Raw genomic sequence first — 27524 nt, forward strand, 5'->3', positions numbered from 1 at the left:
TTTAGGCCTTTAAAGATCTTGTGACCTTAATAGGTGTGAGCAAAGTTCCCTCAGGGCAAATGAGAAATTCCCTACACGTTAGTAGACAAGTTTTCATGAGTTGCTGAGGCAACCCCCCCCGCAAAGCATCACTATTTGGGTGATGTTTCTATTAACTTAGACCATAGGACCACAGAGCTAGAGCTGGAAAGAACCTGAGAAGCCAAAAGTCCCTCATTTTACATTTGAGGAAGCAGAGGTTCAGGGAGGTTAAATGGTTTGCCTGAGGTTTTACAGGTGGTAAAGGCTTGAGTATTAACCTGGGTCCTTTGACTCCAAATCCAGTTTTTTTTTTTTCCATCTTACCACTGTGTCTCTCAGGGAAGGAGCTTAATAAATGTTTATTGAATTGAAATTCATTAGGGAGGTGCAAAAACAAAATGCTATTTGAGGTCCAAAGAAAATGACGATTATCAGAAGATCAGGGAAAACTTTATAAAGTAGAACATGCTTTATCCTTCTTAGGGAAAATGAAAGGGTCAATAACAGTAGCTACTGTTTGTAGAATCATAAGATGATAGACTCAGAGATGGAAAGGATCTTAAAATCCATTCCATTTACAGTTGAGGAAACTGAGGCACAAATAAGGTAAATTATTTGCCCTAAGCTACACAAATAGTAAGCTTCAGAAACAGGATTTGAACCCAGCTCCTCTGACTTTGCCTTTGTATAGGCTGTCTTCCATGCCTGTAATGCACATTCTTCTCACCGCCACCTTTTAGAAGACTTACTTTCCTTCAAGATTCACCCCAAAATGCCACTCCTACACCAGGCTGTGCTTATCCACACAGTTGTTGGTATCCTTCCCGCTGATATCACTTTGTATTTACTTTGGATTGACCAACCTGCTTCCATGTTATCTTTCTCCTACAGAATGGCAGAACCTTGGCTGACGCGGGAATTTGTCTTCCTTCATTAGGCATATTTGTCACCAGGGTTTTGTTTTTGTTTTTTCAATTTGGGCAAAGGGAGCAGGAAGGAGGAACAAAATAAATGCTTGTAAAATTAAAAAAAAAGATTGAAAGTCCCTACTCCAATAGTTAACAGTCAATAAACATTTATTAAGCACCTACTATTTACTAGACTGTGCAAAGTACTGGGGATACAGATATAAAAAAGAAAATTGGTTTCTTCCCTCAAGGAACTTATAATCAAATACAAAAGCAAGCTGAAAAGTAAGGGTTGGGGGCATGATGGAGAAGTTAGTAGATAAGTCCCAAGGTAGTGTGACCAGGAGAGAAATGAGAAGCTGTCTAAGCTGGGCTCTCTCCTCAAATGGTGGTTTCAGGCTCATGGTCCAACTCTTTAATCAGAGAGGCAGAGGAAAATGATTGTAAGATCCTTGAGGGCAGGAACTGATTCATCTTTGCCTTTCTATCCTAAGCATAACTCATATAATAGTTGCTTAACAAATGCTTGCTGAAATAAGAGTGAACTATATTCAAAACTTTTCCAGTACTGACAAGACTTGTTAGAGTTTGCATTCCACTGGCATAACCTTCCAATGCTCAACCAAAATGAAGCATTGGAGTGGAAGATGATCCCAGTTTATATGGTTCTAAATTTTTTGAACCATGACTGAAGCATTTTTATTATCTTGTTTGTACCACAAATTCCTCATCACAAATATATAGAAATGGGGGTAGCTAGGTGGTGCAGTGAACTCTGGCCCTGGAGTCAGGAGGACCTGAGTTCAAATCCAATCTCAGACAGTTAACACTTACTAGCTGTATGACCTTGGACAAGTCACTTAATCCCAATTGCCCTTCACCTCTCCAAAAAAGTAAAAAACCCAGAAAACAAAAAACAAAAAAAACCCCAAATATATAGAAATGTACATTTCTGGTAGTATGCCAATACAATAAGAAATTTTGTAATAAATGGTGAAAGTTCTTAATTTCATGATTATGATTTGGACAGTCAATATGATGATTAAAATAATTTAGAAATGTCAATTACAAAGACAAAATAAAATCATTTTATATTAACTTTATAATTCCAGAAAAATTGCAGCAAACTTCCCAAATTTCTTCAGTCAAAAAATATGGCATAGGAGTGGCTAGGTGGTGCAATGAATAGAGCACTGGCCCTGGAGTCAGTTCAAATCTGATCTCAGCCGCTTAACACTTACTAGCCGCCGACCTTGGGCAAGTCACTTAAACCCAATTGCCCTGCCTTCCCCCCTCCAAAAAAGACCAAAAATTTACAAAGCATAGCACTCCAATTTATGTATTTTTTCCCTTGCTTTTTGGAGGGGGGAGGGCAGGGCAAATGGAGCTAAGTGACTTGCCCAAGGTCAAAAGGCTAGTAATTGTGTCAAGTGTCTGTGGCCAGATTTGAACTCAGGTCCTCCTGACTCCAGGGCTGGTGCTCCATTCACTGTGCCACTTAGCCGTCCCCAATTTATGCATTCTTAAGGATTTTCTATTTTATAGATTCTACCCATTAAGGAGCTTCTTATCCCATAAAAAACATTATCAAGTACTTGCTTTACTAGATTTTCAGGGAAATCATTCTAAATGAAATGAGATAATTATGATAACATTATAAATAAATATAAATACTAATATAATATAATAATATAAAGCATTTACTTTTTTTTGTTAAATACTATATGTTGGGCCACAGCAACTTTGGAAGAATATCTACTAACACATAAACAGAGGAATTGGCTGCCTGTATCAGTGGAGGGAATGTTCACACTAATGAAATTAGATTCTTTCAAGTCCCATAATAGATACTGAAGACTATATTTTAAATCTCTTGTTTACATATAAGATTTCCTACTTCCTACAGCACAAGGAAGATTAGAATGAAGAGGCTGCGAGAGTATAGGAGGAAGAAGAGGAGAATAAGAAAACAAAGAGGAAGAAAAAGCTGAGGAGGAAGAAGAAAAAGAGAAAGGAGAAAGTAGAGGGGGAGACAGGAGGAAGAATAATAAGACAAAGGAGAGGAAGAATAGAAAGAAAAGAAAGAAAGTAGGAAGAGAAAAGGAAAAAGAATAGGAAGAAAGGGGGAAGAGAAAGAAAAGGAGACGAGAGGGAAGAGAAAGAAGGACAAGGACATTCTAATTGGTTTTTCTCACCTTGTTGCTTTCTTTAGACCTTCATATGCAAACCAGAGTTCTCCATCTTCATTTAGATGTTCCAAATCTTCCACAGAAAGTCTGGAAAATAGCACAGAAAAGGAAATAAGTTACTTTCCCCCTTTATATTTTGTTCTTTTCTCATTTTTTAATGTCTTAGAAATATAAAGTGGTATCACTTTACCTGCTTCTTACATCTTCAATGTCATAGCTTTCAAGAAGTTGCTTGGTAATTTCGGACATTTTTTCTGAAAGTAAAATCAAAATATAAACAGGTGGGTGAGATATGGATAGAGCACTGGACTTGGAGTCAGGAAGAGCCGAGTTCAGTTCCAGCCTGAGATAGTTAACTAGCAGTATGATCCTGGACAAGTCACTTAACTTCCACCTGCCTCAGTTTCCTCATTGGGAAAATGGGGATAATAATAACAACTTCCTCCCAGAGTGATTATGAGGCTAAAATGAGATAATATTTGTAAAGAGCTCTGCAAATCTTAAAGCATTATATAAATGCTAATTATTACTATTACTTTAATTATTACTTTGGACATGCAGGTCTGCTATTCTTTCCCATCCTTTTAGGTCCCAGTTCTCTAGCCTCATACAGGCAAACTGTCCATTGAAGAATGACATGGCCTGATGCTGGTGAAGCATCCCACTTCCATAACTCCATAATAAACTGCCATGCCAGCAAACTGACTGGCACTGCCATTACCTCTCATTTCTCGTTTTTGTGACTGGACGTGTTTCTCCACATTTAACTTCTGTGTCTGAAGTAGCTCTATCTCCTTCTGGAACTCGGAGATTGTCTGGATTAAAACAATGATCCAAATTTTAAAAATTAGAATGGCTAATGCCTATAAATGGAACATTACTAAAATAATATATACCTAACTGGGTATTCCCCATCACATGTTCACAAGATACAACTGCATTTTAAAGGAATGTTAAACATCTACTTCTCGTATAGTTTAGTGTGAAGGACTCTGGCAATATTTCTCATAGGCCGGTATAGAGAAAATTGTTGTTTAATTGTTCAAACTGTGTTTTGTAAATATAAATGTGGTTTGGTCATAAAGAACAATAACAAAAGCTGTTGCCCAAACAAAGTCAGCTTTAATAACTCAACCAATTTGCTTAACAGCTTCAGTGGAAGCAGGGATTAATCAATAATTTCCTCACGGCATGGAGTGGAGAATTATTAAAGTATAGGTAGAAAAGGGGTATAGAAGGGAGAAAAAGGGTCACAAGGGATGTCCCGGGTGAAACACATAAAATTACATTTCTATGTCCTAACCAAATGCCCCTTTATGGAACAGGACATATCATGGGAACAAAGGCATGGGGGTGCTATCTTCTTGATGCCAAATTTTATTTTCAGTCAGCATCACATTCTGAGAGAAGACAGAGGACAATCAACACCTCTAGAAGGGTGGGGACAGACCTCTAAAAACCAAAGGCCCCATATACCTGTTAGTTTTTTACATTTAAATGTTTTCTTTGGTTTTAGTTTAGTAGCTAGGAAAACTAACATTAACAAGGTGACATTCAGAAACCCAGTCACATTCAGGGACCAGTGTAGTAGGTAGGAAAAAAAATCACAGGATTATAGATGCAGCATTAGAAGAGACCTTTGAGGTGCTCCAGGAAGACTCCTGATCACAAGAAATTCTAGTCTAAGTGACCGGGGAGGGGGAGCATCAGTGGGGCAGGACCAACCAGAAGAGGCAAGGGCTGGGAACCTGGCTAGGGATCTGGCAGAAAGGTATAGCCAAAAGAGGGTGAGATCCAAATGAGTAGAGAGGGCAGAATAGATCTGGAAAATTACCTTAGGTACAGGCAGGTAAAAGACTGAATCCAAGAAAGTCAGGCAGGGCAGGAAGAACTGAATAGGTAGCCTAAGTGTAGGCAGCCAGGCAGGGTCCAGAATCTGAGAGTCTAAAGAGTTAGCAAAAATCACACGAGCAGGCAGGAGACAAACAAAGCAAGCTTGAATATCAGGGAAGACAGAGGTTTCCTTTTCTCTGCCCACTTTCCTGCTCCCTGCTATATGTGGGGAGTCTTCCCAAAACAAAGGATGTGCAATTGCCATTACGGAGAGAGACAGACCTGAACATACAACTTTCCAGTCCTGAATAAGGCAGGGAGAAAAAGCCCATGCAAAAATACTTAAACTATCTGTGATGACTGACTTTGATAGATTAGGCTCCTCTCAGCAATGCAAGGCTGTAAGACAACTCCAAAAGATTCACGATGGAAAGGGCTATCCACATCCAGAGAAAGATTTACGGAGTCTGAACGCAGATTGAAGCAAACTATTTGCTCTGTCTCTTTTCTGTTTTGTTTTGATCCTTCTTTCTCATTCACTCCTTTGGTTATAATCCTTTACGAATTGACTAATGTTTAATGTGAAGGTATTTGTACAACCTTTATCAGATTGCATGCTGCATAGAGAGAAGGGGGAGGAAATTTGGAACTCAAAAGCTTGTGGAACTTAATGTTATGAACTAAAAGTATATAAATAAATAAATTTAATTTTTTTTAAAAGACAGAAATACTTAGACTAAGTCTGAGAGAACATCGAGGGGTTTGTGTCTAAAGTGAATACATAGAATATTATTGCTTCTCCACTGACCACTGATTTCTGGGATTGTTTCAGTTAGTTTCAAGTTATCTGTCTGTTTCCTTGTTCTTCCTAGGAATTAGTTATATGCCATATATAATTTTTTTTATTTTTGGAGGGCAGTTGGGGTTAAATGACTTGCCGAAGGTCACATGGCTAGTTTTTGTGTTAAGTGTCTGAGACCGCATTTGAACTCAGGTCCTTCTGACTCCAGGGCTGGTGCTCTATTCATTGTACCACCTAGCCACCCCTTATATGCCATATTTTAGTAATAAGGAGTTTATTTCCTTAGAAAAGGTGGTATGTCATTTTCAATGTAGCTCTGCTAGGCACTTAACTTACTAGCAAGTGAATACTGAGTAAGTCACTTATACTTCTTTGAACCTTTATCTTCTCAGCTGCAAAATGGGGATAATAATGACTAACCTTGCACTGTGTTTTTTAAAAGTCAGGAATGTGCCTTAAAACCCCCCAAAACCTTAAAATACTATGAGTGCAAATGATTATTATACTGACTAAAAATCCTCAGATGATAGGTTTTAGCTGCCAAAGACAGGAGACAGTGCCTGGCACATGACAGATATTCAATAAATCCTTGTTGATTGACTGAATGCCATCTGATGATATTTCATCCAAATTACAAAGACAATTGTAAGAGGCCAGAGAAGGGCTGTGTCCAGTAGCAGGGACATGTCTAGCAGATGCCATTCACATACAGTTGCATGCATGCGCACGTCTCAGTGAATCTATTTTTCTCAATCTGGGCCTATCATTTCATTGATTTGGGGAGGTTCCTAGTGAAGCTTCCCCAACCAATGAGGAAGAGCAATTGCTGCTGTAATTTGCAGTCTTAGAGAGTTGCCTGGGGATGCTGAAAAGTCAGACAATCACAGGCAGAATGTGTTGAATGTGGGACCTGAACCTCTTTGTGTCCTCCTGGTGATAAGATCAGTTATGTCACACTGCCTCACTATTTTCTATATAGGCTAATCATTTTGGGGGATCTTTTTCTTCCAATAGCAAGTAGGTATAAATGGAAGGTTTCATCACAGTGTTTAAATTGTCTGATGGTTATTTTATAGATCAGTGCAAAGAATTTTAGAATGCTTGCTATGCTTATTGGAAAAGACTCCATTGTTGGGCACTTTTTATTAAGTGGGGATGCTGATGACAAGAATATCTGATAATTGCACAGCAAAGTTTACAAAGCATTTAACACATATTATTATCTCATTTAAGTCTCTCAACAGTCTTTTGATATAGCTTCCATAGGTCATTTTTATTTCTGTTTTGTAGATGAGGAAATATGGCTCAGACAGGCTAACTGATGGACCAACGAGAACATGTTTGTTGTTGCTCAGTCGTGTCTGACTGTGACAATATTTGGGGTTTTCTTGGCAAAGATACTGGAGTGGTTTGCCATTTCTTTCTCCAATTCATTTTATGGATGAGGAAACTGAGGTAAAGAAGGTTAAGTGACTTGCCCAGGGTCACACTGCTAGTAAGCATCTGAGGCTGGATTTGAACCCAGGTCTTCTGCACTCCAGACCCGGTACTCTCTCCACTGTGCCACCTTGGTGCCCGTCATGGGAACATAGTAAATGTCAGAGGCAGGTCTTTCTGACTTTAAGACTAGAATGCTATCTACTACACCATGCTACTTCTCATGCTGTCTGATAATGTATAAACCTTCAATAGTTTTCCAAATAAACTGAAAAATCAACTTTTAGTAACACAAGAAAACAACTAATGACAATGCTAGCTTTAAGTCAACTTTTAGGTGTTGTATTTTGGATAAATGGACAAGGGGAGATATTTTTCTCTTTTACCTTTATAAAGGATATCATTCAATGTGGTTCTCTGTGTGAGCTATGAAATCCAACAATCAGTATCTTTGCACATTTACTATTTACACTTTGATCTGAAATGTAGAAGTGAGATCCCAGTTTCTACCTTTGTCTGCTTGGTCAGCTGGGCCACCTCTCCTTTTAAGCCATTGGAAATGATTTGTTCTTCCTCCATTTGATGCTGGAGTTGCAATTTCTCTTCTTTTAAAGTCTTAATTTCTCCCTTCAAAGAGCGAATCTGTTTGTCATAGTCTTGTTCTTTCAGCTCAAAACTTTTCTCAAGGAGTCTATTATAAGAAAGAAAGATAAAATATTTAGGGTTTTTGCTAGATCTGGAACAAAACAATAGGTCATTTGGGAAATCAGAAAGAAGGCAGGGAAACGAATAGCATAGCTAGAACATGCTGTGATATTCTGAACGTGCATATGAATCATGAGTTCTTTCTCAGTCTCTGTCTCTCATATTCTTATATTTTCTGATTTTAGCTAGTCTGGGTCAATAGAAAATGCACACAGAAATTCAGGCTGAAGGAACCAGATATAATAAGCTAGATTCAGAGTTTCTTAACCCGGGGTCTGTGAATTAAAAAAAAAAGACAACTGCATTTCAGTATAATTGGTTTCCTTTCTAATCCTGTAATTTTATTTTATAAATTTGAAAGTATTTTTTTTTCTGAGAAGGGGTCCATAGGCTTCACCAGACTTCCAAAGGGGTCCATGACACCAAAAAGGTTAAAAACTCCTGATTTAGGGGCAGCCAGGTGGCTCAGTGAATAGAGTATCGGCCCTGGAGTCAGGAGAACCTGAGTTCAAATTCAGCCTCAGACACTTAACACTCATTAGCTGTGTGACCTTGGGCAAGTCACTTAACCCCAATTGCCCTGCCTTCCCCCCTCCAAAAAGCAAAAAAAAAATTTATATGTATATATATATATATATATATACATATACATATACATATACAACCAGAGGTCAGTTGAGATCCCTAGAAGCCCAGAACCAGACTCCTTGATGGGATCAGATTAGCCCTCAACCAAACTCTAAAGGAAGTAGACTAGCCTTGGGAAACCAATGAGCTAAAGAGTCATTAAGCTTTCTCTACTCAGCTTGCGATGTAGTTGAAAGAATACAAACTATGGTCATAATATCAAGGAATCATCCCCAAGGAGTTGACTCAATTCTTATCAGGTTTTACTTTGATTTTCTTTTTACAGGACTTAACATGTTTTGTTTTGTTTTATTTTTCAAAAAGCTTCCAATGTTTCCAAGAAAATAGTGACATACTTTTAAGAAAGAAAAATACTCATGGAAATAAATAAATTCAGGTGATATCCCACCTGACAGAAATTCAGTTTTATGAACTAATGAAATCATAATACTAAACCAGACTGGGGGTACATTAGTAGATTCCAGGAGTACATCTATATTTATGTTATTATTCTACCAGTGGTCCACTGACTAGGGAACAGTTATTAATAGGACTGGAATTTAAGAATATCTTGAAGGACCAATCTATATCAATGGACATCAAGCATTTTTTAATACATAAGAGAAAGAAAATATAGTATAAAATTTTTATATCAAAGTAAAACTATAGTAAAATTTTTCCATCAGTTAATATGCCTGGCTGCTCCTTCTACATGTTAAGGAGAGACAGTGTTGCCTAATGGGTAGAGAGCCTTGAATATAGGAAGACCTTGGTTCAAGTCTCATGTCTGACACATACTAATTGTGGGCAAGTCATCTAATCTTCAGTGCTCTAGGGAACTGTCTAAGCTGAAGAGAGGGTGCCAAATTGTATGCGCAGAAGGAGTTTCTTCACCTCAGAGTACCCTTTGCCAGTGAAATTACAGGTTTGCTCATTATTCCTATCCCATTTAGGATTAATAATTTACTGAAGGTCAGACGTACTCAGTGACTAGAACAAAAAAGTCAGAGGTCCTGCAACTTAGTGTCCTAGCCAGGACAATGCCTCGATGAGGCTTCTCTCTTTTTTTTTTTGTAAGGCCCAAATGGCCTGTCATTCAATTTTCTCCAAACATACTGCCTGAAATAAACATTTCTAAACAGAGTTCTTTATGAAATGTCAAGATCTTAATGCTTCTTTCATGAGATCCCCAAACAACAATTTCAAAATGTATTATTCAAGACAAATGAATTAAACATAAATGTCATAGCCCTTTTACTACAATAAAATAAGTACCTGTTTCTATATTCATTGTCACTTTCTTAGCTCATCTGTGACTCTGGCCCCAGCCTTCTGGGAATTTCCTTTTCTACCTACCATTTTTCTTCCCTCAAATTTGTATCCCAAGGGCAAGATACTTTATTCTCAAGGCTGATTTTAGAAATTAGCCAAATGAAATTCCCAACTGTGTAGGCATATTGTAGATCCCTCTCTAACCCACATAATCCTAGTTAATCATTTAAACTCTTAGTAGACTATTGCTGAGCCCTTTTTGGGAAAATCCCACCTCTGCCCAGACTTTCACCTCTAGATCCATGTCATAACTTTTAAAAACAAAACAAAAAACAAAACCCATTATCCTGACTTCTGAAAAGAGCTCAGGTATATGGGTGTGAGAGTAATGGGTGTTGGTAAAGAGATGCATTCTAGGATGTGTCTAGGTGGGGTTGGAGATTCTAGGGGTGATTAGCAGGGTACAGACAATTTGTCTTAAAACAGAGATTTGAAGATCTAAAAGGATAGTTGAGTTTACTGACATGGTCTCCAATTTCTGAGGGCAAGAATGCCCTGAAATGAAAGAGAAGAGTTCCAGGGGGCAGATATTAATGGTTCTCTCTCACTCTGAGGCCCTAAGATTATCATTGACCAAGAACCTGTTGGGGTATTCAACAGACTGGGATCTTGAAGTAGTTTAATAACATAAACAATGACATGCAAGGTTCACTCATGGGAAAATCTAGGAGATAGGTCTCTCCTGGTTGTCCTCCCCCAGAGGTAAGGTGTGCCAGGAGAGTACAAAGCAACACACAGAAGGGAAGTCACATACTGGCTAATTTAAGGAAAATGGTAACATTACATTGATCTTAGATTAAAAACTCCTTGAGGGCAGGGACGTTTTTTGCCTTTCTGTATCCTCAGGACTTAGCACAGTGCCTGGTACACAGTTGATGCTTAATAAATGTTCATTGGTAGATCTTTAGAGCTTAAGCATACTCACTCAAGGAACCCCTCCACCAGGGCATATCATAGGATAATAATTGTGTTTGCTATTTAGAGTCAGTGAAGTTAGCTAAATACTTGAACTAAAATTTAGTCCTTTAGAAAGGGGTCATCAGAGATAAAGCATAGGAAGGGTTTGGAAATTGTTTCCTAAAAATAAGCTTAATCTTGCAACTTTTTGGAAGTGGGAAGGGGTGGCAAGAGCTGAACCTTCCCACAGAAAAGAGTGAGGCAATGATTGCATCAGAGGGAGGTTCCAACCTGGTTTCTATGGACCCAGCTTCAGCAATTGATCTCTCCATAGTAGTGCTGTCTTAATGGTAGATGTTTTCAATGGCCGAATATACCTTAGATTCTAAAACAGATAAGCCCTACTCTGCAGAAACTCCCAAATGTTCTTTGACTGAGTACCTTTAAAATTTGCATGGCCCATGTGCTTCAGTGGAAAGAGTTTCAGCTCTATATTCTAGCTGTGTGACTTTGTGTAAGTCACTTAACCTCTCTGAGCCTCTGCAAAAATTAAAAGTGGCACATGGAGGCTGAACTAAATGACACATAAGGAAGATCCCTTCCAGTTCTAAATCTATAATGGCTATATGCAAGATAGTTACAGTATAGAACAAGGCAGAGAAAGACTTGAGTAGTTTTAAAACAAATTGTAATTCATACATCCTTTGTCTTTCTTCTTTTTGCACATCATCAAAAAGTTGTTTTGTGAGGTCTTCCATTTTATCTGTAAAGAGAGAAATCACATTCAGTAAAAATCTACCAAATACCTAGCAATTATGCATCACCACATCAGGGATGTGTAATTTGACCAATACGGGACTTCTATCCACTGAAGCAGATTACACCTTATTTATAATTTATACTCTTAGAGAGGTTTAATTGACTTGTCCACAGTCACACACCAGTTAAGTATCACAAGAGAATTTTGGCCCCAGGTCTTCCTGATTCCAAGCCCAGCATTTTATATAGTATGTCACACTACTGCTCTGCTTGATAATTATGTCAAATTGAATGTCAGCCCTGGAGAAAAGAGGACTCATCTTGATGAGCCCAAATTTGGCTTCAGACACTTACTAGCTGTGTTACCCTAGGCAAATCACTTAACACTGTTTGCCTCAGTTTCCTCATCTGCAAAATAATCTGCAAAAAAATGGAGGTGATAATTCCTGGATAAGGGAATAGCAAATCACTCTAGTATCTTTGCCAAGAAAACCTCAAATGGAGTCACAGAGAGTAGGATGTGACTGAAAATGACTGGATAATATACTTTAATCCAGTGGTTTCCAAAGTGGGTGATACTGCCCCCTGGGGGGGTTCTAGAATGAACAGAAGGGCAGTGGTAACCTCAGGTGCAATTGGGGGGCATTAAATAAAAATAAGGGAGCAGCACAAGCATAAGGAAAGAAGAGAAGATAAGAAAATTTTGAAAATCCATTCGTATATGTTTCATCTCTTGTGTAACTGAGTTAAAGTCAGAGTGATTACATTATTTTCCAAATAAACACACAAAATGCAAGTTATAAATCATCAGTGGTCAAATCAGCTGACAGGTCTTAATAAGCAAGTGTTGGCAGGTGAGTGTGTAGTGCATTGTTGGGAAGTCCAGCATGCATCAGCAGGAATATGTGTGTATAATGACTTGTTTGCAATATAATATTATACAGTTACATGATGCAATATCACATCATCAAAATTTCAATGCAGGAAAACACCCACAAATTTATAATGAATTATTAAATTTAAGATGTCATTTAAAAAATTGAAATGATAAGAATTAAAAAAAAACTGTTAAAGGTTTAAATAAAGTAGATTTCCAGGGGGGAAACTGAGCAATTTCTCTTTTTTGAAAAGGGGGTGGTAGGTCAAATAAGTTTGGGAACCTCTGCCTTAGACCATAAAAGTAGGAGAAAATACTGGTAGTGTTATGAAATAGTTTTTATTTGAGGGGCCATGTAGGGAGAGGAGTTTTGTCTATGTTTGCTTGTTTCTGTCTTACTTTTCCCCCTTGTAATAGAGGCTTGCTAGCTTGCAAACTTGTTTTGAGAGTTTTTTTTAAATTCCCTGACTCCATTTTATCTTATAGAAGACATATAAAATTGTCCCACCTAAACACTGCACTATCAGATTGTGATTTTCCAGGTTGTTTCTTCACTACCAAATTGATGATCTTATTGTCTTGTGTGAAATGAGGCAGAATGAAATCCCACTGAGAGGCCCAAGAGAAATTCACAGAGTATATAAAACAATGGGAGATAAGAGTTTCCTCTCTGGCCTGCCTCATTCAGGAGGCCTCTAACCACTTTCAGGTCCACAATCAATACCTGGAGTAACCACAGTAACAGGACTTAGGGCTGGGAGAGAATTGGGGTTTATGGTAGAAGTAAACCTGGTATAACCTTTCTAAATGTCTGTTTACTCGACTGTATCTGATTGAACAATAGAGGATGGCATGTATGGGTTTTTTTTTCTGCTGTGAAAAACTGCCTAGTAACTGTACCTTCTATTTTTAATTTTAGATATAGCACCCTCAGTAAATTACATGAAAATGGGGCAAAGAATGAAAGCCTCTGCCCCAGGATCAATGGTCATGATGCTGTTTGCTAGTGCCTCTCTATGATGCCAGCCTCTATTTGCTTAGTTGGTGTTTATGTTTTCTATCCTGCCTTTGCCCATCTTCTAACCTATGCCTAACCACTTGTAACTATGGGACTTCCCTGCTTCTCAACATTACTGATGTCCCAAGTCTCTGGACTCTGCTTTCTTTTCTGGACCTTACTTGTTCCTTCCTATATTAATTTACTAACTACCAGACTTCATTAAACTACTTGCCGGCTCAGTACTATGGTATTTTCCATATTTCCTGCCCAGCTTAGCTAGACTCCTAGGTAAAAGTCTGCCCTGCCCCACACCAAGTTCTAGTATGATCGAAAAACTCTTATGTTAAGACAAAGTCAATGATTCAGAAGAGCTGACCGAGCCTATCCATGCTATATCCTGTTTGCCAGCTCTATGTCTTAGGTAATGATTCCAATTTCAATGAGTTGAGAACTGAGTGATGTGATTAGGATGAGGATAATGGAGGTGATGACTCCTATTTTGGTTCCATATAATAGGTATTCAATAAATGTTTGCTGAATTTAATTTATTCCCAAATCTTGTGATAAAGTGACCTAAATGTAACAACTTAGATTAGTGATCTCTAAAGACAAAGCTAGGGGCCCACAGGGAGTGTGGCTTGATCCCAAGGGATGTGTGAGCAACCAAAAAGTGGGTGGGAAGATCCCATGACCCTACCTTCCCCATGATAGACCATAGAGCATCTTATCTCCAACCTAACCTTATCCCCAATCTAACCTTATCCCCCAACACTTCTCTCTTCCTCCTACTTGCATTCTGTAAACTCTCAGCCTCCCTGCTTCTGAGTTGATGTTGGACCTTCAGGGCAGTTGTAATCTAATCACCACCCAGTTATAACGTAATCATGGATACCCACAGCAGTGGCTTCACAGGGGCTCTCTCTCCCGCTTCCCCATACTCAGCCCAATATCTCTCAGACCATCCCATGGCTAAGTCAGGTACCTCCAAAGGGTGGGCACTGTACTGTAGGGCAATGAATAGTGAATGAAAGAACGAATGTACCCCTCTGCTCTTTTCATTTTGGGAGACAGAATGAGTGTCAAAATACGAGTGGGCATGCATGATTTGGGTCTGAAGTTTTCATTTATTTCTCCCACTAATTCTACCCTTCTTCCAAACTTCCCTCTTTCTATCAGGGACATATCAGCCTTCTAGTCACCAAGTTCATAGCCTCAGTGTCACATCTCTCTTTACATAACCAACCTGTTGCCAAATCTTGTTATTTCTACCTTCATAACATCTCTAAATCTTTCCCTTTCTCTCTACTCATGTCACCACCAATCTATTGCAGTCTCTCATCTACTCTTACCTGGATTATTGTTTGTTGTTGTTATTCAGTCGCTTAAGTCATATCTGATTCTTGGTGACCCCATTCGGGGTTTCCTTGGCAAAGATACTGGAGTAGTTTGCCATTTCCTTCTCCAGCTCATTTTAGAGAGGAGGAAACTGAGGCAAACAGGATGAAGTGATGTGGCCAGGGTCACATAGCTAGTTAAGTGTCTGAGGTTGGATTTGAATTTTGTTCTTCCTCAATCCAGATGCATTGCTCTATCTAATTGGCCACCTAGCTGCCCCTAATAATAATCCACCTACCTGGATTATTTAATAGCCTCCTAACCATCTCCCTGACTCAAGTTTCTCCCCACTCCATTCCATCCTCCACAATGCTGTCAAAATAATTTCCCTCAAGGGCAGGTCAGGCTATGTCACCTTCCTCCTGATTGTGAGATCAAATATTATTTCATCTTTATCTTAGCTTTGTCTTCAATTCCTGTTCTCTATTTAGGTTTCTAATAATGCATGTAATTATTAGTATAGTAGTACCTTTATATAATTTGTTGTTGTTCTTTGTTCTTGACAAACACTGTGACGTTAGGGAGATGATGCCATGACATGCAAGTGAATTGGGTTTAAGTGAGGGAGGGAATTTATAAAACAGCAAATATATACACATTGGGAGTGAATGCTCAAAATATTTTAAATGATAGGGATGGATGTGTGATTGAAAAAGTTTGGAGACCATGGCCATAGGCATACTGTATTAGACTCAGGTCCATAACAACAGAAGAAGTATGTGATGCTGAGATCTGACTGTTTGAAACATGAGCCCTTCCTTAAACTGAGGAAGACGAGATATACACAGGAAACCCAAAAGAAGTATCTAGAGGGCGCAGTTACTAGATTATAAATACAGCTCTTCACAGTACAGAAACACGCACCCCACACAGACCATCCTCTGTTTGGTCAACTGAATATAGTCCAGTAAGCTGAGGCATTTAGAAAGATTGTATGTGGTTTGCCTCTGCCATAAAGCCCAATTCTCTTCCGGTCCCAAGCTTTTTTTATTTCTTTCTTTTTGGTAATGCCTTAGTCACTGACATTACCTTTCATCTCCTCAGTCTTTTCTTGAAGCTTCTTTTCTATCTTCTCTTTTTGTATTTCCAATTTTTTGTTGCATGTCTGAAGCTTTGCCAATTTCTAAAAAAAAGAGAAGAGTTCTATGATTTATTGGTATCACTCAATTTAAAATGACAGAAAATTTTATGTTCTTGGCTGATGCATCATCTCCTTTTTGATAGCTATGTGTCCTTTCTTCCTCTAAACGGATGCTTTAGAAGCAGATCTAGAACTGGAAGGAAACTCAGGGGCCACGAAGTCCAGCCCTCTCATTTTACAGATGAAAAAACAGACTGAGAAAGGCTAAGTGACATGCTTGAGGTCATACAGGTAGTAAGTGTGAGAAGAGAGATTCGATCCTGGGTCTTCTGACACTAGTGTTCTTGCCATTATATTGTGGCTATGGGTTTCTACCTGCCCTAGCTTTGGGTGAGACATATAAAAGATGAGAGCAGAAATCTTAAGGCTCCTTGGTGCTAAGTAAGAGTTTGTTTGTTTTTTTTTAAACATATTGCATGAGGGGCAGCTAGGTGGTGCAGTACATAGAACATAGGCCCTGGAGTCAGGAGGACTTGAGTTCAAATCCAGCTGCAGCTGTGTGATCCTGGGCAAGTCACTTAACCCTGCTTGCCCCCCCCACCCCCAAGCAAAAAAACAGAAACAAACCAACCAACCCATATTGCATGAGTTCCTTTATGGCCAGGCTACAATCCTCAGTGAACTTATTTACTAGGTTGTAAAATGAACAATTTATGATAGAAACTGATGGACTTATGAAGGAATTTCTATTGCTTTATGTTCTCTCACTTATAGGGGCAATTACCTACTGTTATTCTCGATTCTGGTAGCTGATGGCTCTCAGAATGTAATTAAAATTAATTAGAATTAAAATCTAATAAAAATACAAGCTCCTCTGCAAAATGGGTACAACCATTTTATAGCTAAAATGTCTATACCGGGGCAGCTAGGTGGTGTAGCGAATAGAGCACTGGCCCAGGACTAGGAGGACCTGAGTTCAAATTCGACCTCAGACACTTGACACTTACTAGCTGTGTGACCTTGGGCAAGTCACTTAACCCCAATTGCCTTGCCTTCCTCCATCCAAAACCAAAAATGTCCATATCCTTTGACCCAGAGATTCCATGATTGGGTTTATACCCCCAGGATTATGCCATAGTATAGCTCCATTGAAAAGGAATAATTTATATTTTTAAAAATAAATTACTAATTTATTTTAGCTAATTTAAACAATATGTGCAGTGACTACAACAACATAAATGGAAAGGACAACCACACACACAAATCAAAAGTGAATGTTGCCAAACTATAAAGAACAAGCATGGCTTGAAAGAAGATATAGGAGATATGTCCCCAACCCATCCCTTTGCCATGGTGGGAGTGCCAGTGCGGTTAGCCCAAGACTCTGGGAAATGTGGAAGATACAAATAATGGGAGAAGCAGTTAAGTGCTTTTGCTGTGTATCCCAAAGTTTGAAAGAAGCTCTCAGGCATCTACATTTATATCACAGGGAGCAGAGCTTATCCCCTTGCCTAATCTGATGGGTATGGGAGTAAGACATAACTTCTGAGAGTGAACCTGCTCAGGGATCTTTTGGAGGCAATTCATGGAATCACAGGATTTTCAGAGACAGAAAGGACTTTCTTGAGCATCTCTCCAGCCACTGCTCTCTTCTTTCTGACCCAGGTCTTACTCCCCTGGCTCCACTATCCCTAGAAACTATCTTCCCTTGAATTGGGGAAGGTAATGACAAAATAGGATTTGCTTTACAGAGGCATGCTTTCAAGGAAAACAGTCAGGTCATCTTTTCCTCAAATGGTGGCACAGATGAAATTTTTTTTTTTTTGCTTTTTGTAGGGCAATTGGGGTTAAGTGACTTGCCCAAGGTCACATGGCTAGTTTTTGTGTTAAGTGTCTGAGGTCGGATTTGAACTCAGGTCCTCCTGACTCCAGGGCCGGTGCTCTATTCACTGTGCCACCTAGCTGCCCCACACAGATGAATTCTTAAGCAGAAAAAAAGATCCCACACTTAACCTCTTCCATAACTTCCTTTTGCTTCTTGCCTTTCTCTTCATAGGTTCGCTTTTGGATGGTTAATTTTTCCAGCTCTGATTCAAGTTTCTGAATCTTCTCCATATCATTAGCATGAGTGGCTGCCAAGCTGGTTAGTTTCTCCACTAATCCATGATTTTCTTTGTTCTAAAGAGGGAAAACAAAAATGATTGTTTGAAACCAGTGAAAGTTTTATGTTTAGGGCAAGTTCCCTACCCCTGGTTTAGGGGATGGGGAGGCTTCTATACCAAAGAAGACTTCTTTGGTCCTATAATAAACCTTCCAAGTTTAAAGGGCTTTACATTTCCTAATCTCTTCATTCTACCAGAAATAGCTGGCAAATGGTTATGGAAAAGGGAACTTACCTGATCTTCTAGCTTTTTTTGCAAACGTTGTACCCTATAAGACAGTTGGATGTTTAGAACAAATCGTCGGATGCTCTGGAATCTGCGTCTCGCCAGCCAGGCCCGGGCATACTTCTGAAGGATTACAGCCTTGTGCTCTTTCAACATCTTGAAAAATAAGACATTAAAAATTCTCACAGCAGTCCAGTGACTTGTTCATTAATGACTTCAGTGCTTGGAACTGAAACTCCTTGAAAACAGGGACTATTTCATTTTTATCTTTATTTCCTCAGTCCCTAGCACATGTCCAATATGTGATAGATGCTTAATAAATGCTTGCTGACTGGCTGATTTATAATTTTACAGAGAAGAAGCAACCACTAGTACATCTATATGATGAAATTACAAAATGTAATCTCCCAAAGGGATCCTCCTAACATCAAAACTACTCGAATAGTTAACACAGAAGATCAATCTTAACCCTTCTGAAATATTTACTGTGCATATCTGAAATTTGTAGGAAGACACTAAAAATAAATCTCTTTTACTATCCTAGTCCTAAGAACACATTGAATCCTGGTTGTACCTTTTGATATTTCTTCCTTGCTAGGAATCCTCGGGTATAAGCCTGTATCGTTATAGTGGCCACACGAATGAGCTGGTAAAGGTTACGGACCAGATAACCTCGACAGTGCTTCTGAAGGATTATGGCTGCCCATGCTTCTTTCAAGGCTGTGGCAGAGATAGCTTTCCTTGATTAAAAAGAATATAAAGTTAATTTGTTTTCCACATAATATCTGCTTCTGCTGGAGTACTTTGTATTTATAAAACACCTTTTTCTTAAAAAAAAAAAAGACCTTATTTTAAAGACACAATCTGTTTGTTTGTTTTTCATCAATAGCTCCATCCACAAATGAGTCCTCCCCCACCTTGTTTGGGCGGGGAGGTACCAGGTAAGTGACTACAGTGATATAGGAAACCCAAGGTGAGAAAACTCTATCAGTGCAGGTCACCTCTTCATCTATAACTTAAGAGTCTCAGGGAGTTGTCTGGATCACTAAGAGATTCAGTTACTTGCCCAGGGTCTGAAGCCATTCTATGTCAACTGTAAAACTTGAGCCTGAGTCCTCCTACCTCTGAGGTCTACTCTCTGTTCAGCATAGCAAGCTCTTGCGCACTACCTTATGACAAAGAAAAACACTTAAGTAATACATACATTTTACATATGTATGTGCGGGGATACACATACATAAACATACACATATTTATAGAATATTCTATATTATAGTCTCCCACCTTTCAAATGAAAAAAAGAGAAGTATAATACTTTTTAAGTGTATATGTGTCTGTCTGTCTGTCTACCTATCTATCTATGGCACAGTAATCACTGTTACCGATCATAGTTCTGAATTATCAAGAAAAGGTTTAAACAATGCTTATGTCAGGAAGTGTGCAATACATTTTTAAAGCTTTCCATCAAATATGGTTAAAATAGTCAGTGCTGAGACCAGTAACCTTCACTTATATGGAATAGCAAATGCCCTGATTTTGTATATAGCATACACACACACCACACTTTATGAATACAAGAGTGTATCTCTGTAAGAACTTTATTGGTGCACATTTGTGCGCAGAGTGGACATTTATATTGTCCTTTCCACCCTGATCCCAAGCTTACTTTGAATGACTCAACCAAAAATCACCAGCACTGAATAAATACACATGTACCCTTACACGCTGTAGCAAACAGTCTTTCTTACACATGTACCCATACAAAGAAGATAATGAATGCTTTTTCAGTCAGTCAGCAAGCATTTATTAAGTGCTTACTGTGTATCAGGCACTGTACTAAATGTGGGGGACACAAAGAAAGGCAAACAACAGTCCTTGCTCTCAAGGGACTCAAAGTTTAATGTGATAAGATATAAATAACTAGATAAACATTGGGGGGTGTACACACATGTATATACACACAGACATGTATATTTATGTACAAATACATATACATGTATACACATGATATGCATACAGAAAAGGTACATGTGTCTTGTTTAGGGATAAATAATGCATGAGTTTATGTGTATATATGTATACATATTTATACACACATATATGTGCATAAACGGAATGTAGTCTCAAAGGAAAAGGTAGTAACAGCTGATCATGACTAGGAAATGCCTTTTTCAGAAAGCAGGATTTGAGATGAGTGTTGAAGCAAACTAGAAATTTGAAGAGGAGGTGATGAGGGGAGGGAGCATTCCAAGTATGGGGTATATCTAATTCAAAATCATGGTTATGAGAAATAGAGAGTTGTACCTAAGGAACAGCAAGTACAGCAGGGTGGCTGGATTACAGAGTGAGTGGATGAAAATTATGGGAAGCGGCCAGGTTATGAAAAGCTTTAAATACCAAACACAGGACTTCATATCTGATCCTGGATGCAGGAGGGAGCCACTGGACTTTACTGAGTGAGGGGAGGGAGAGGTGACATGGTCCAACCTATACTTTAGAAAAAATCATCTTGCCAGCTGAGTTGAGGGGGTTTGGAGTATAGAGAAACTAGAAGGAGAAAGACCTATTAGAAGGCTATTACAATAGTCCAGAAATGAGATGAGCAGGGCTTGAATTAGGGCAAAGGCAGTGTGAATGTAGAGGACATATTTAAGGGATGATGTAAAGGTAGATACAATGAGATTTAGCAATGGGTTGGAAATATAGGGTGAGTGAGAATGAGGGGTTGATTATGAAAATGGGATTGTGAGTCTGGTGGCTAGGAGGCCAGTGATGCAGTAAGAGGGAAGTTAAGAAGAGAGGAAGGTCTGGGAGGAAAGATAATGAGTTATGTATTATCTATGTTGAGTTGGAGATGCCTATGGGACATCGCATTTGAGACACTGAAAATGCAGTTGATAGTGCAGGATTATAACTCAGGGGAGAAACTAAAGCTAGACAAGTCATAGTTCTGGGAACCATCTGTATATAGATTTTAATGGAATCTGTGGGAACTGATGAGATGAGCAGGTGAGATCACTACTTGAAATTGTATAGAGCAAAAAGGAAAGAGGACTCTTAGTAATGTTTTAGCTTTTTCACCTGTGAATTATGCCCCTGATGCCTTCAGGGGTTACTGAGGAGGGGAGGAATCAACTTTTCCTTCATTTATCCTCCCAACATCTCTAAGAGGCCACCAGGATAGGTAAAATAAAATACTAGCTATGCACCCATGGGCAAGTCACTTAACCTGAGTTTCAGTTTCCTCACCTGTAAAATGGGCATAGTAATAATTAGTAAAAAAATACTTAGCAAATCTTAAAGCATTGTAGAAAAGAAAGCTATTAATTGTAGTAGGATAATTCTTCATTACATTGACATCATCAAGGAATGTGTTGTTCCACCTAAGTGAAGGTTACTGGTCACAGCCCTAACAATTTATTTTAACCATCTTTGATAGAAATCTTTAAAAATGTATCACACATCCCAACTTAAGCATTGTTTAAAGCTTTTCTTGATGACTCAGGACTATGATCACTAACACTGATTATTGTGCTGTGAGATGTCCTTCAGGGGGTACTGAAAAGAAGAGGATTCAATTTACCCTTAGTGAATTTCCCAAGATGAAAATGAGTACAGCATCCGAAGTTTAGCACTCTAGCAGACTTTAGAATGAATCAAATGCTCATTTTGTGGATAAGGGAAATTGAATTCCAGAGAAATTAAGTGACCTTCCCAAGACCACAGGACCTAGAAGGGCTCTCAGCGATCATCTGGTACAAACCTTTCTATCTCAGAGATGAGGAGACTGAGGGCCAAGGAGCAGAGTTGACTTGCTCAAGGACATATGGGAAGTAGAAGATCCAGAATTGGAACTTGGGTCCTCTGAATCCAAATGTAGTATTCTTTTCACTGCAAGATGCTAACTCAACTTTTCTACCTGTCAATATTTATTCTTATCTTTTCCCTCAATGCTGAGGGTCATTTTTCAGTGTGATGGTTACCAAGCCACTATTCCCTATGTCATATCTGCTTTTGACAGGTAGGGACTGTCTTCTTGCCTCTCTGACCATTTGTTTTTGCCCTCCTGGATAATCCACATCCTACATCTCAACTGTGAGTGTACCCTGAAGTTCTACCATGTGTTATGACCTCTTGCTACATACTCTAACTCTTGGTGACCTCATCAGCTTCCACGAGTTTAATTATTAGCATGTTACACCCAGATCTATATATCCAATACAAGTCTTTCTCCTTTATCATGTAACTGCCCAGTGGACATTTTGAACTTGATGTCCCATACATATCTCAAACATAACATGTCCAAAACAGAACTCCTTATCTTTTCTCCCTAAACCCAATCACCTTCCAAATTTCCCTATTTCTGTTGAGGGCACCAGCATCATTCCAGTGACCCAGGTCCACAGCCTCATAGCCATCCTAAATTCCTCTCTCTTCTTCCATGTATGCCATCACTTGGCAAGTCTTGTCATTTCTTTTGCAATATCCCTTGTATTCACTCCCCTTCTCTGCTTACCCGGCCAGTTCCATAGTACAGGCCCTCATCACCACAACTACTGCAATAGCGAATGGGCTTCTCTGCCTCAACTTTCTCCCTTCTTTAATCCATCCTCTATTTAGCTGCCAAAGTGATTTCTCCCAAAGCACATATAAACCATGTCTCCATCATACTCAACAAACTTCTATGGTTTCCTTTTAGATCTTCTATGCAAATGTATCAGTTGGGTATTTAAAACCCTTCTCAACCTGGGTCCATCTTACTTTTCCAGGTTTATTATACATTATTTCCTTTCATGCACTTTACAATTCAGACAAAATGGTCTTGCTTTTCAGCACACATGACACCTCATCTCCCATCTCCATGCCTTTGCACAAGCTGTCTCTCACACACTCTTCTCACCACCATCTTTTAGAATTGTTGTTTTCCTTCAAAGCTCAGCTCAAATGCCACTTTTTACATGACACCTGTCCTGATCTTCCAGCTGCCAATGTTTCAACCCTCCCCAAATTTCCTTTATGTATTCATTTTGTACATACTTCTATGTGTACATATGATTTCTGCCAACAGAACACAAGCTATTTGAGGTTAAGAGATGCTTCATTTTTGTCTTTATCTACAGCATCTATGGGAGTGTCTGGCATGTGACAAACAAAAATAAGTGTCTGATTGGTTATGATGGTTTTTTTCCTTTGTATCTCCCAAACGTATCACAATACCTTGTAGACAGTAGGTACTTAATAAACATTTTTGATTTAATTGAATGTCAGGTAATAGATCCAAACTTCTCAGGCTTATGAATACAAATTAATACTTATAGTTTCATTGTCCCATCAATTTACCTTCATTTAAAAAATATCATTCACTGTACTATTAAGAGGAAGAGACAATATTAATGCCACCAGAGAAAACCTAACTTTAAGAGGATAGAGCAGTTCCTCTAGGATCTTAAGTTATAACAGTGGCCAAATCAGAATAAAAACTCAGAAACTCAACCTTCCCAGTCCACTGCTTAGCTCCCAGAATCCTTCATTTCTTCTCCACTTGTCTGTGTAAATGCCTATACATACATACAACCCCACCCCCATTGTGTACATTCGTTTAATACCTTACAGTTTTCTTTCCACGAAAGTATTGCTGTATTGTCACAGCAGCTTTTCTCTCTCGGAGAAATTTCTTTCTCTGGAGCCAGCCTCGGATGTGCTTTTGTATCACAATACACCCTTGCCTCAGTTTATCCAACCGAAGTTTTTCTAAATAGGCCACCTGTCCTGCTCTGAAGAAAATTTTTGTTTTACCAAACTGATACTGGTTAGAATCCTAGAAGAGAAAACAGTATGTCTGATCAGACATGATCTTTCCCCCAATTTAATATATGCAGATTTTCTACAACATATGTAAGACACCTGAAATCTTGGGGAAGAGGTGTGCTGAAAGAAATAGGCATAGTTAGGGGCAGCTAGGTGGTGTAGTGAATAGAGCACCAGCCCTGGAGTTAGGAGGACCTGAGATCAAATCCGGCCTCAGGTACTTAACACTTACTAGCCGTGTGACCTTGGGCAAGTCACTTAACCCCAATTGCCCTGCCCTCCCTCCTCCAAAAAGAAAAAAAAAAGAAATAGGCCTAGTTAGCCTGGAGAAGAGAAATCTTCAAGGAGCATGATTCAAGTATCTAAAAGGCAGTTATGTAAAAGAACGATTAAAAAAAAAAGCCAAAGGGTTCTTAGATTAAGTAAGAGTTAAACACAAAGATAAAGATAAATCCAAATCTTGCCCTTCACCCGTACTGTGAGTTATGTGGATTGTGCAAATGTGACGGTGGAAGTCCAGGAATTCTATGGAGTTCCCCTTGCAGGAGGAGCCAACCCCAGAATGGAATATTAAGAATGGAAGGCTACATATAGGTCCTTGGGGAGGTGAAGCTGATCAAAGAAAGGGTATTATTTGACTTTCTTATCCATCCTAAATACTTTTTCCATGCCAAAGGACTTTGGTCCCATGGTTGTACTCTCTGTCTGGAGGACAGTATAGGTCTCTGGAGAAGGGAGACTCATTGGAGGAGAGAGTTTCTTTACCTTTACTGGGGAGTGGGAAGACTTTACTGCCAAAGCTGTCCAATAAGTCTGGAGGAATTTATATTCTCCAAGGAAAGCAGAGATCCAATGAAGAGAAAAAGAGGGATAGTTGTACTGTTTATGAACTTGAGCATGAGTCTTCTGCATTTGGGGGGGGGGGTCAGGTTAAATAAAGTCTGTCTTCTATTTGATGTCTTATTAACCTGAGTACTTGCTCTGTAGCTAAGCCAGGCCCTTTTCCTTTTGTTGTATAGATCTAGAATCTTCTCTAGGAGTATCAGCACAAACCAAAGAGTGTGATTAATGAGAAAGCCCCATGATTTTATCTAACATATGTAAACCCAGAGCTTTTACTCCTTTGCCCACCATTCAATATCTACCACAATTTATCACACCTCCATCTACCCAGCTATAGCTCATACTACGTTTCTACATGTTCTGATCTTTTGTTAAACTGTATGTACCTTGCCCTTTCCTACCTTCATTCTTTTACTCATGCTATATTTCCTATGCTTGGTATGCCCTCCCTTCACTCCATCCATTGGTTGAATTTCTACACATTCTTTTTTTAAACCCATCTCACATGTCACTTCTTCCCTCCTTCCCCCTCCCCCCCATACTATAGCACTTGGCCTGTCACTCTCTTATGCTGGACTTGAAGCTCAGAAGACTTGGGTTTGAATCCTGCCTCAGGCACATACTAGCTGTATTTCACTAGGCGATTCACTGAACCTCTCTCAATCTCAGTTTCTTCACCTGTAAAATGGGAACAATAGCACCTACCTTACAAGCTTTTTGTGAGGATCAATGAGATAACATGTACAGTGCTCTACAAACCTTAAGACACTATATAAATGCTAGCCATTATTATCCTATACTGTTTTGTATCAGTTGGAATATATCAGAGCTCTCTACTGAGCTGTGTGCCCCATGAAGGCAGAAACCCTGTCAGTTAGCTAAAGTGCGCATCACAAGGTAACAATATTAAGGGCTGGAGTGACCTTAGGGATTACCTTATGGGAACCACTCATTTTATAGATAACCAGTTCCTTGGTGCTTTGTACCCAGAAGATGATTAAAAAAACATTTGTTGCGTTGAATCATGTAAGAGAAAATACAAGTGATCCAAAGTAGAGCGGCACAGACTAACCTGGATTAGTCTGTGTAAAACCACCTTGCAAACCTCTTTCTTATCACGGAAGGCAAGTTCTTGCTGAGTCATGAGAATTCCATAGCGGCTATAAAACTCTATGTATGTCCACCTGGGGGGGGGGAACAGATTCCAGTTTGGCAAATAACAGTATGATCTGAGAGCAGTGCCAAGAGGTCTCAGATCCCCTAGAATGCTTCCTGTCACCACATCTACTTGTGGTACTCTAGAACCTAGGGGTTCTGAGTGGTAGTGGTAGTGAGGAGGGCTGAAAGGTTACCCTGGGACTAGTGGCATTGACCCAAGTAACCCCCTTCCATCCCATTACCCTGGCATCACCCTAACCATCCTTCTCACCAGCCACCAAGAGTCCTTTTAGCTTGCCACTGCCAAATCCTACCTCCCATGGGCTCTTTCCTGCTTGCCACCTCCATACAAGCTTCTCTCTCATAGCAGTTATGGAGTTTGGGACCAGTAGCTGTTGAGTATGATCAGCAAGTGGGAAGTAGGTACTAACTATGTTGACCTGTTTCCCTTATAGCCCAACTTTATGCTTACTAATATCTTTTCCATGTGGCAGTAAGAAGGGCTTAGGAAAATTTCAACTGCACTTCCAGAGGATGTGTACCCAGGACAAATGCCACCCCCTCAGCACGGGATAAGCAGGTGGTCCCAAAGAATGTCTACCAACGTACCTGGAAGGATAGCTCTGAGCACTGATGCGAATGGTTTCTAAAACTCCACAGGCTCGAAGCTGCTGAACAATTCTTTTGGAGTCAAACCTAGAGAGAAAAGATTTTGCAACTGTTTCCCATCATCTTTTATTTGGGATTATTGTATCTCTGTAGACTGGAGTCCAGATATTGTTCAGTTGTTTCAGTTGTGTCTGACTCTGTGACCCCATTTGGGGTTTTCTTGGCAGATACTAGAGTGGTTTGCCATTTCTTTCTCCAGTTCATTTTACAGAGGAGGAAACTGAAGCAAAGAGGGTTAAGTAACTTGGCCAGAGTCACACAGCTAGTAAGTGTCTGAGGCCAGATTTGAATTCAGGAAGACGAGTGTTACTCACTCCAGGCCCGGTACTCTAACCACTATATCACCTAGCCTCCATTTATATAGGATTAAACTGTTACAATAAAAAAGCACACACAAGGCAGGATGCAACAGACTTATGCCATTTCTATAATAAGGAAGGGCAGCAAGGTAGCAAAAGTGGATAGAATGCCAGGCCTGGAGTGAAGAACATTCATCTTCCTGAGTTAAAATCTGACCTCAGACACTTAGTAGCTGTGTGACCCTGGGCAAGTCACTTAAATTCTTCTTGCCTCAGTTTCCCTACTTTTAAAATGAGCTAGGGAAGAAATGGCAAGCCACTCCACTATCTCTGCCAAGAAAACTCCTTAAAACTCACAAAGAGTTAGACATGACTGAAAAACGACTGAACAACAACAGCAAAACAATAAAGGAGTTTCCTGTCACTTCGAGATCTTCAATCCAAAACTGGATGCCCACTGGTTTTAGAGTCAAAAGACCTGTGTTTGAATCTGAGAG

The 27524-nt window shown here is 39.3% G+C and overlaps 1 protein-coding gene across 1 annotated transcript in view; it reads right to left on the reverse strand.

Moving 5' to 3' along the window:
- MYO5C (myosin VC) overlaps window positions 1–27524 on the reverse strand; it is a 153261-nt gene that overhangs the window by 42858 nt on the left and 82879 nt on the right. Inside the window, exons 17-28 of the mRNA XM_069098065.1 lie at window positions 26669–26755; window positions 25974–26085; window positions 23857–24068; window positions 18825–18990; window positions 18260–18406; window positions 17877–18041; window positions 15812–15905; window positions 11451–11514; window positions 7701–7881; window positions 3840–3933; window positions 3309–3372; window positions 3125–3205 (exon numbers count right to left, since the gene is read on the reverse strand). Coding sequence (XP_068954166.1) covers window positions 3125–3205; window positions 3309–3372; window positions 3840–3933; window positions 7701–7881; window positions 11451–11514; window positions 15812–15905; window positions 17877–18041; window positions 18260–18406; window positions 18825–18990; window positions 23857–24068; window positions 25974–26085; window positions 26669–26755 — 1467 coding nt within the window. The remainder of the gene's footprint in view (window positions 1–3124; window positions 3206–3308; window positions 3373–3839; window positions 3934–7700; window positions 7882–11450; window positions 11515–15811; window positions 15906–17876; window positions 18042–18259; window positions 18407–18824; window positions 18991–23856; window positions 24069–25973; window positions 26086–26668; window positions 26756–27524) is intronic.

The sequence above is a fragment of the Petaurus breviceps genome, unplaced genomic scaffold, assembly GCF_028583685.1.
Source record: "Petaurus breviceps papuanus isolate PSGF00001 unplaced genomic scaffold, PetGlider_PUasm1.0 37, whole genome shotgun sequence".
NCBI classification, from domain to species: Eukaryota; Metazoa; Chordata; class Mammalia; order Diprotodontia; family Petauridae; genus Petaurus; species Petaurus breviceps.